Source organism: Thamnophis elegans, chromosome 14, assembly GCF_009769535.1.
Source record: "Thamnophis elegans isolate rThaEle1 chromosome 14, rThaEle1.pri, whole genome shotgun sequence".
Lineage (NCBI taxonomy): Eukaryota > Metazoa > Chordata > Lepidosauria > Squamata > Colubridae > Thamnophis > Thamnophis elegans.
Genome location: NC_045554.1, coordinates 40852021 through 40862723, shown reverse-complemented (window position 1 = coordinate 40862723; position 10703 = coordinate 40852021). Strand labels below are relative to the sequence as shown.

General features: G+C 43.2%; 1 protein-coding gene across 1 annotated transcript in view; it reads left to right on the top strand.

The window, feature by feature from the left end:
- The window catches only part of C14H16orf87 (chromosome 14 C16orf87 homolog), a 91500-nt gene extending 80998 nt beyond the window's left edge, over window positions 1-10502 (top strand). Inside the window, exons 2-4 of the mRNA XM_032231135.1 lie at window positions 6081-6270; window positions 7374-7556; window positions 9527-10502. Of these exons, the coding sequence (XP_032087026.1) occupies window positions 6081-6270; window positions 7374-7556; window positions 9527-9645 (492 nt within the window). The 3' untranslated portion in view covers window positions 9646-10502. The remainder of the gene's footprint in view (window positions 1-6080; window positions 6271-7373; window positions 7557-9526) is intronic.
- Window positions 10503-10703: the final 201 nt, after the last annotated feature.

Sequence of the window (10703 nt, the reverse complement as noted above, 5' to 3'; positions counted from 1 at the left end):
AGCTTTAACAGAGAATCAGAATGAAGCTAAATGGTTGCAATTTCCCTTATGACTAATAACTCTTAACATCCTGATTCCCCTCCTCCATGCTTCAACAATGAGGATAAACAGCAATGAAAACATAATTTTTCCTTTAAGATCTCCCAATGCCAGACTGGGGGGGGAAATTACACATATTAAATGTGCACATAATGTGTGTTTTGAAACTACTTTTTTACATTCCTGACAGCTTGCTGCTTAATTATTCTACAGTGTGGTTGCTGTGTTTTGTTAATGGCCTAATGAAGGACTACAAAAACAGCACTGAAGAATCTAAAGGGCGCCTTAAGATGAGGTGGAGAGATTATTGCTGTAATGTGCAATTTTTATTCGACGTGCAGTTTCATTTCTGCATTGGCGTCATCGTTGGCTAAGGCTGAAGCTGTTTTTAATCCCCGTGTCCTTTTAGCAATTAGTAACATTCCCTTTAAAAATAATCTTATCTCTTCCCTCCCACCCCATTTAATGTTATTAATGGCATTTTTCAAAACATACAAAAGTAAGTCATATCAGTCTGTGGTTTTTTTTTTTTTTAAAAAAACCCAAATTGCAATTGAATCATACTTTGTTAGAACCATTGGACATGTCCAAAAAAAGGTTTTGGGGGTTTCCAGATGCAGAATGTAAAGTAAAATGAAAGTAGGAGAAAACCAGGCAAAAATAAATAAAAGAAAATTCCAGGCCTGCCAGAAGAACTACATCTGTCAAAGATTTAAGGTGGAGTTCACAGAGAGAAGATTTAGCTGTTTAGTGTTCTCTCCTAATTGGTACCCAGGATTCAAGTGATACCTAATGCTAACGTGGTCCCACAAAGTTTGATAAGCCAAAATCAAACCATGGGAAGGCTTATTAACAAATAGCATGGGTGGAATTAGCCAAAAGGTTCTGAAAAATTGGAAGGATACTCATTATATTGTGGCGCATTTTACTTGGACTTAAAAGTATTACATACCGTATTTTTCAGAGTATAAGATGCACCTTTTCCCCTCAAAAAAGAGGGTGAAAATCTGGGTGTGTCTTATACACTGAATACAGCATTTTTTGCCTCCCCAAACCCCGCCCCTTCACCAAAATGGCTGTGCAGTAGGAGGCTTCCAGAGTGTTCCTGGGGCTGTGGAGGGCAGAAATGAGTGAAAACAGGCCGTTTTTTGCTCATCCCCCCCCCAGCCCCCAGGAACACTCTACAAGCCTCCTAAAGACTATATATTGGGGGGGCAAAAAGTGGACCCGTTTTCCAAAAAACGGGCTCTCTTTGGGAGGTCTGCAAAGTGCAAAAAGTTTTTTTTTAATTTGGCTCTTCAAAATCTTAGTGCGTCTTACACTCCGAAAAATACGGTACAGAGTTCTCTGTTTAGTGATAAAAATACATCATCTTGTTAGCTTTCTTTTCTTTTTGGCAACTTCGTCAAATACAGGTAGTCCTCAACACCAGTTCATTTAGTAGTAGTAGCAGTTAAACTTATATACCACTTCATAGGGCTTTCAGCCCTCTCTAAGCGGTTTACAGAGTCAGCTTATTGCCCCCAACAACGATCCGGTCCTCATTTTACCCACCTCGGAAGGATGGAAGGCTGAGTCAACCCTGAGCCGGTGAGATTTGAACAGCCGAACTGCAGAACTGCAGTCAGCTGAAGTAGCCTGCAGTGCTGCATTTAACCACTGCGCCACCTCGGCTCTTATATAGTGACTGTCCAAAGTTACAACAGCACTGAAAACAGGGACTTAGGACCATTTTTCACACTTATGACCATGGCAGCGTCGCCCTGGCCATGTGATTTACACTCGGATGCTTGACAACCGCTTTGTGTTTGTGAGAATTGCAGCATCCCAAAGTCATGGCATCCCCTTTTGCAACCTTACGACAAGCAAAGCCAACGGGGAATTGACAATTCACTTAACAGTTGGGTTACTAACTTAACGACTGCAATGATTCACTTAAACGTGGCCAGAAAAGTTGTAAAATGGGGCAAAACCCACTTAACGAATGTTTCAGTTAGCAACATAAATGTTGGGCTCAGTTGTGGTTGTAAGTCGATGACTATCAGTATACTCGATCCAGAGTGTCAAAATACCGCAGCACCTGAAGGTCCATTCCAGAACCCATCACCTGTTGTGGTCTGCCAGTGGAGTTGGCAGCAGAGTCGGACAGTGAGGAGGTTGAGCCAATCCTGGAGACTGGGGAAGGCTCAGATGAAGGCTCTTCGTCAGAGGCAGAGATGGGGCTGAGGCCGCCTGGCAGTGATCAGCTGCCTTCGGAGCTAGACAGCAGTGAGGCAGAGGAACAACTGGAGCCTGTTCCCCGTGTGCGCATGCGCAGAGCTGCCAAAAGAAAAGAACAACTCAGAAATCAGGGTAGACTTGGGAGTAAAGTCACAGGTGGAAGGTGATTGGCCCCTCCCATAGGAAATAAAAGAGGAGCGAAAGGGGGGGCTGCTTTTGCAGGGAACAATTCGTTCATTCCGTCGTTAGATTCATTTCAGGAGTGTGAAGATCTGTCCGTGAGTCTCAGAGACTCTGTGCCCAGACTTTCCTTGCACAGCACCTCATTTGGACAATATTTACATGGCAGCTTTCCGAGAATAGATAAGGTTTGTAGTCATAAATATTCCTTTGAAAGACTGTTTGCCAGGCCTTTGCTGAATGTGAATGAGAGGAATTCACATTTGTTTAATAAAAGGGGTTTTGTCCAGGACTCTGCCTCGTGCTTTTTGGGGAAGCCTAGATCTGAACATGACCCTCCCCAGGTACGCAGAGCAGAACAACCCACTTAACAACATGTTCAAACAAAGGCTGGTCCTCCTTTCAATCAAGGAATGACAAGCCAATCTCCCTGGACTTCTTAGGAGGAAGAAACCTGCCCTTGGATCAATTTCAGTTGTGAGGTTTTGGAGCTGATGTGAAGTTGCAGTGACTGACAGCTGCGTTTGCACTAACCTTCAAGGTGGTGACACAGAACAAGATGATTCGTATTCCCACCAAAATCGGAGAGCTGTTTGTTCCCGAGAAAGCACAATTTGTACCGCTCTCATCAGATATTTACATTTTTCGCCTTGCGTGTGTATTTTTGTGACATGTCTTTGTGTGTGGGGTGTGTGTTCTGTAGACCTTTACCAGTGTTGATACGTTAAACTGGGCATGAAATAGTGTTTCCAACCTAAACCAATTTTCCTCCTTTGTGCGTGTGTGTGTGTGTGGGGGGGTGCCCTTGGACGATGACCAAAGAAAGCAAAATTAAGAGAGCTTTCACTGTGGTATAAATGTGTCATGGTGGAGTTTTGCTTTATTTAACCATTCCCTGAAGGCCTCATTTTAGTGCTTTATAAGCTAATTCTTCCGAGCAGCTCACGCTGTTTTGCTCCAGTGTTCTTGAAAGCCTCCGAGGAGCTATTTATAGCTCTTGTGATGAAAAGCATTTGGGGGTGTTTTTCTTTTTTTTAATCTGCGAAAAGTCCTATAATTGTTTCTTTTCCTGAAAATATCAGATCATAAACTGCTCTCCTGCTTGGGGGAGCTGGAATCAAATATACCCTCCCAAGTCGTCGTAGTTTTTAAGAATTCCCGGGAGAGATATTCAATGTCAAGATAAATATATATATATATATGAGAATTCTTTTGTGATTGCAGATATGTTCATATAAATTTCTTGGTGTTGTAATGAACCCCACCTTCAGAAAGAAGCCAGAAGCTGCTGTTTCTAGATTCAATGTCATTGTTGTCTTGTTCAATAAAATAAAATTCTATGAAATAGGATTGTCCTTTTGCAAAGGAGGCTGGAAATGTAAAAATGAGACTAGGAGGACTTATGCTGTATTCAGCAAAACTGAAATATACTAGCTCTCTTTAGCACTTAAAAAGGCTCAACTCCAAGCTGAAGCTATCCCCTCAATTCCTATTATAAAAAAGAGAATTTCTAAAATCAGGACACACTGCTGCAGATTGAAAATGTGTATGAAGCAAATGCCAAACTGGCATTGACATAAAATGCACCATTGTGCAGGAGAAATCTCACTGTGTTTTGGATTCCTACCCTAAAATTGTGGGCTTGTAATGTTGTTGTTGTTGTTGTTGTTGTTGTTTTAAAAAAATCTGTTCCCCATTCATGTGAGCTAAATTGTAATTGATTCCAGAAACCATTAAGATCAAACCTGCAAATGAAAAAAAAAAAAAGATAAAATAAACAAAAAGGCCCTTGGAACACACAAGTCAATGAAACCCTTTGTAATGCTTAACTTAAAAAGGCAGCTGAAGGTTGATGTATTCACGAAAATGGCAGCTTTTAGTTATTGGCCAAGGAAAAAAATGCCATTTTTGGGGAAAGCGAGGTTTGGAATGCGATCCAAGCATCTGTCCAGAAACACACAGGAGCTGCTTAGACTGAATCATAGCCCTGTTCTCCTTTGGAAGCCTGCATCTGAACATTATTAGTATGTCGTGTGCGATGGGGAAATTTATTCTGTTATGCTCTCCTAATATCTGACAGTGAGCTTTTTACAAGGAGGAAATGCATCCATCAATGCTGTGTCTCGATTTGGAATTAAAATGGGACTCGAGTAGCATTGCAGCATCAATTGCCTTTCTCATTTTTTTTGTCCTTTGCTCAGAAGAAATTATTTTTAATAACATTAATGCAAAATTCCCTTTTTAGGACTAGCTCTTCTGGAGTATCAGCCTAGTTAATTACCCTTAGTTGCATAGTGAATGGCCTCCTTTGTTAATAGCAAGAAATTCGGAGGTGGGGAGGGGATGCAAGCTGCATTTGAACAGTTACAATCTCCCATTCAAAGACTGGTCTTCATCAATGTATAGATTGTTTTAAGAGCTGTGCTGCTAGCCCATGCTTGTAATATTGTGTGTGACGCACCCAGAGGGAGAGTTTTAAAAGGAATGTTGAATCCTGTAGCATTTTTCTTTCCAGTCCAAAATTCGTTTGTGTTCCAAGGTTTCATGTTGCGTTTGTTTTCCTTAAAAACAGCCAAAAACAAATTAATAACAACCCATTGAAACAATTTTTAAAAAAAGGGGTGGTGGAAACAATCCATAATTGTGCTGTAAAGCACTTCTTATTTAAAGCACGTAATTATTACCCAGTCCCACTGTGGTTTATTTATTTTTATTTTATTTGTCAAACATGTGCAAGGTAACAGGTATAAGTCTAAACATGGACCTGAACAAAGGGAATTGTACAAATAAATGGGGACAGTAGGACAGGGAAGGTAGGCACGCTGGTGCGCTTATGCACGCCCCCTTTACGGACCTCTTAGGAATGGGGTGAGGTCCACGGTAGACAGTTTAAGGTTGAACCTATGGGGGTTTGAGGATGTAACAATGAAGTCAGGTAGAGCATTCTAGGCGTTGACCACTCTGTTGCTGAAGTCGTATTTTCTGCAATCGAGTTTGGAGCGGTTTACCTTGAGTTTGTATCTATCGTTTGCCCGTGTATTATTGTAGTTGAAGCTGAAGTAGGACGTTGTAGCAGATAATTTTATGTACTATGCTGAGGTCCGACCGCAGGTTCAGTTGGTTGCTGGTGAGTGGGTCATCTCTAAGGATGTGAACTGCCTACAGAAGTAGCAATAGCAATAGCAGTTAGACTTATATACCGCTTCATAGGGCTTTCAGCCCTCTCTAAGCGGTTTTACAGAGTCAGCATATCGCCCCCAACAACAATCCGGGTCCTCATTTTACCCACCTCGGAAGGATGGAAGGCTGAGTCAACCCTGAGCCGGTGAGATTTGAACAGCCGAACTGCAGAACTGCAGTCAGCTGAAGTAGCCTGCAGTGCTGCATTTAACCACTGTGCCACCTCGGCTCTAACAAAAGTAATTTTGTTATTGTGCAGGTGATTTTTGTCAGTTTTGTCCATTCAGAAGTAAATCAGCTGGAATGCAGTTCATCCTTTGGACTGACACCCAAAACAAAGCTTCATCATCAAGCAGGGACTTTCTCACCCCTCCTACGGGAGGAATATTCAGGCGGAGAACACAGGACATGCAGTCCTCAGCGGAACAGATCCTGGTTGTACCTGTACACCTGTCACCTAGGCTTGTGTTTCTCGTGACAAAGGGATTAAAACAGAGACTCACTTTTCCTCCTTCCCTCTCCCTCCCTCCTTCCTCTTCTTGTCTCCTTGTAAGGTTCCTGTTGCATGCAAATCCTGTCCATGTGGGTACATATTTATCAGCCGCAAGCTCCTGAATGCCAAACGTTCGGAAAAGCTGCCGTCCTCTGCAGGTATCGTTTCAATTCACCTGGTTCGGTTCGGCTTGAAGCCTAGGTAGTCCTCGGCTTAACGGCCACAAATCGAGTCCTGCGTTTCCGTGGCAAACCGAGACGGTTGTCAAACTGAGTTTTGTCCCAATTTTCTACCTTTCTTGCCGCAGTTGTTGAGTGATTCACTGCTCCAGCTAGTAGTGCGGTTACTACGTGAACCTGGCTTGTCCGAAAGTTGCAAAAAAGAGACTCACATGACACCAGGACACCGCAGCCGTCATAAATATGAGTCAGCTGCCAAGCTACATCAATGGGGAAGCCAGGTTCATTTAACAAGCGGGTTACTAACTTAGCAACTGCGGTGAGTCACTTAACAACTGTGGCACGACAGGTCGTAAAATGGGACAAGACTCAACTGCCTTGCTTAACAACAGAAAATTTGGACTGAATTGTGGTCATAAGTCAAGGACCACCTCTATTAGACATCAATGCGATAGAATATCATTCTCCTTGTATCAACACTTAAGCTCAGAAATATTATTTCTTCTGGGGCTTGGTTAACTCATTTTTTTTCCCTTTATCACCTCTCCTCCATGTGCCCTTAAACATTTTTTTCATTAGTCCAGCTCTTTTTTGTTGGTAGAGAAGGATATAGTTGTCTTCTCTTCTTCCTTTCACTTTAATTTACTTCTCTCTCTTTGTCTGTCTGTCTGTCTGTCTCTCTCTGTCTGTCTGTCTGTCTGTCTGTCTCTCTGCCTCTCTCTCTGTCTCTGTCTCACTCTCTCTGTCTCTCTCTCATTCTGTTCCTCTGTTTTGAGGCTTGGCAATCTGGAGGTTCTTGCAGATTAACATTTCTTCTACTGGAAAACCTGCTCTAAAGTATCTCTTGTGAAAAAACAAGTTTATTCAACTTCGAAAATAAGGAACGATTCATGGGTGACTTGATTTATGGCGACGTTCTGCTTTGTGCATTAAAGAAAGCCTGCAGACTTGGTGTTCCCGCTAATTGCCAAGCTGAAGAAGCCGAAGAGAAAATACGGGATGGGGCAAAGTTTTCAGAACCATTCCAGATCCGATAACGTGCATGCAATGTGTGTGTCTGTTTTGAAAATGTCTTGCCACAGAAAGCAGAAGCGACGCTAAGAGAAGGCGCACCGAGAGAGTCAAAAGGGAGAAGATCAACCCAGTGGTAAATAAAGACTTAGAAAACAGGAAAAGGTCCAGATCGCACAGCCAATCGGATCACAGCCGAAGAGGAAGGGGACGGCCCAAGGCAGCTTCATCTAAAAAGCACGATGAAGAAAAAGGTAACAGAAACTATTTGTTGCGTTGACTGTAATTTTTTTTTTTTTAAAAGATAAACTCCATAGTTTTATGAATTAGAAATTAGACTGGCCCTCACTCTTTCATAAGGCTCTGAAGACATAGTTTTTGTCCAGGAAGCCCAAGAGTGGGATAGAACTCCATTCAATGGTTGATTGGCGGCGGGGTGGAGGGTTTTGTCACCGAGAAGTGATGGTGGGGGAGGTGGTGTTATTATTTTTTACTTATTTTATTTTTTTCTATATTGTGGTGTTATCTGTCAGCCGCTAAGAATCATTGTGAGCCAAGTAGGCGGTTACTGTATTTTTCGCACTATAAGATGCACATTAGCTTTAGAGGAGGAAAACAAGAAGAAAAAAAATCTGCCTCTGCCTCCCAGTCGATTCATCTGACTAGCATCCTTGCAGCAAACAGCAAACAGCCTGGTCAGCTTCAGCATGTTATTGCAGCCTCAGCACACGGCTCATCAGGACTCCACTCTGTTGCATTCAACACCAATCAGCTGAGCTTCCGCTGCCGCTGGGGAACACTGGAGCCTTCCACCGTTCGTCGGCAGCGAATAGCGATGGGGATCGGAGGTGATCCCCGCCGCCTAGAACAGCTGATAGGCAGTATTCCGGGATACCGATCCAACCGCCGATCACTTACTCGGCAGCGAAGGCTCCAGCTTTCTCCGCCAGCAGTGAACGGCGGCAGTGGTGATAGGTCGTAAGTCGAGGACTTCCTTTATTTCTGAGATGTCTGGTTCTCGCATTAGGTTAAGTCATTGTTTATTTAACCATGACATATGGAGGAAAACTCAGTTGCTTTGCCATGCGTGACTTCAGAATACAGAAATATCAGAGAGGATGAAAAGTCAAGCAATTTACCAAGAAATTATTTTTTTTAAAGAACATTCACCCATATAACCTGGGTAATCTGGAATGAGGGTGGCTCCGTTATGAGTTTTATTTATCGTCCATTCATTAACGCAATGTGACTTTCACTGGATGCAGGGCCATCTTAACTGCATTATGGGCCACGGGGCAAAGCAGTGTATCGGGGCCCCTACGGCAATTACTCACAGGAATAGAAAAGTAAATGGTCAATAAAATCAAACATATATTTATTTTATTGGCACTTCCAACAAATAAATATGTAATAAATATGTTGCTGCATTTATATAATACAAGGTGCATTCAAGGGTTAACATACACAGATTAATGTGGGGCCCCTATGCTCGTGGGCAAGTGCCCATCAGGCCCATGCGTTAAGGCAGCCCTGATAGCAATAGCAATAGCAGTTAGACTTATATACCGCTTCATAGGGCTTTCAGCCCTCTCTAAGCGGTTTACAGAGTCAGCATGTCGCCCCCACAGTCTGGGTCCTCATTTCACCCACCTCGGAAGGATGGAAGGCTGAGTCAACCTTGACCCGGTGAGATTAGAACCGCTGAGCTGTAGATAACAGTCAGCTGAAGTGGCCTGCAATACTGCACTCTAACCACTGTGCCACCTCGGCTCCTCCTGATGGATGCGACAGGGAGCGTCTTGGCTTTACCAAGCTGGAGGCATCTGATGCCCCTTGTTAGAACAAGTAGGATCCTTGCCTAAACTCAACAAGCTGCTTCTTGCGTTAGTGTTCACTGTAATAAAAGTTTGTGCCTGCATGCTCAATTCCTACCCTGTTTCCCCGAAAATAAGACCTCCCCGGATAATAAGCCCAATTGGGCTTTTCAGCGCATGCGCTAAAATAAGTCCTCCCCGAAAATATTGCGACACAGCAGCAGCCATGAGGTGACCATGCTCGCCGCCTCCTGCACCTCAAAGATAATAGGACCTCCCCCAAAATAAGGCCAAGGGTTTATTTCAGGAGGTCAAAAGAAAATAAGAACCTGTTTTATTTTTGGGGAAACATGGTACCTATTTCCACTTTGAAGACCAGGAGCTGAAAGTCTCATCTTTTCTCGTTACAGAGAAACAAGAAAAGGAAGTGGACATGTACGCGAATCTCTCGGACGAAAAAGCATTTGTATTTTCTGTGGCCTTGGCGGAAATAAACCGAAAAATTATCAACCAGAGACTGATTCTTTGACGAGGCGGCTGTGACCTCCGCATGCCACGCTCTTGGAAGCCAGGTAGTGCATTAAAGATTCTTCCGTGGCCTCTCAAGGGGCGAACGCCGTTACCCTGTGTCGGTCGAGGTCATTCGTGGTTTCCCCCCCCCTCCTGGCTGAATCTCTGGCGCTCGTGATTGCTTTTGAAGCCGGCCGATTGTCAAGAAGCAAAGGGACCAGCTCGTTGCTTTGTGGAAGGAGCAGAGAGGTCAGATGTCCGAAGCAACATCCTTTCACTCTGCAGAGACAGCCGGAAGACTTTTCCAGGAGTTTTTGCACACCGATCCACTTCGAGCTGCATTTAAAACGTCCTTCGCTGCGGATTTTCAGTTGCGTCGAACTTCCTGTGTAAATAGTCCATCTTAAACCTGTACATAAGTTGATAATTCTGGGATTTTCCTGGAAATCCACTGATTGCGAAATCGACGGGTGGGTTAAGTCGAACTTTTTATTATTATTATTATTATTATTATTATTATATAATACGTTATTGGTTGAACCGTCTTTCTGCGTTGTTCTAAACTTTACCAAGCGGACGTATCAGACTGTAACCATAGAAACATGTGGGAATAAATTGCGTCGAACTCATTGAGACGGGAGTCAGCAGAGCAGGCTTGTATTCTGCTGATTGGGCTTTGATAAAAAGCTTATTTTATACAGCCTTTGTGTGTCGGGGGTATTAAAATACCGTAATCCAGAACTCATTTTGGAAGGCACCAGATCAAGGAAAGCTCTGGTCTATGATTTCACATGGAAATTTGTCTCCTGAATTTGTTTTGCATTTAAGCAGTGTTGCAACGCCTCCATGTCAATTAAAAGAATTTGAGTGAAGACATCCCATGTTTGCTGTTGCCGTGGAAATAATGGGGACGCCGTTCTTTTACTTCCTTCGTAGCTTTTAAATCTGTTCAATGAATGCTGCTAAAACTGTGTTTGTATAAAATAGGGGGTGTTGGATCATCTCAACGGCAATCCTGACGTTGGACACGATGCAATTTCATTTCGATGTTTTCTTTTTAAATGGGAAGTCCGCAGG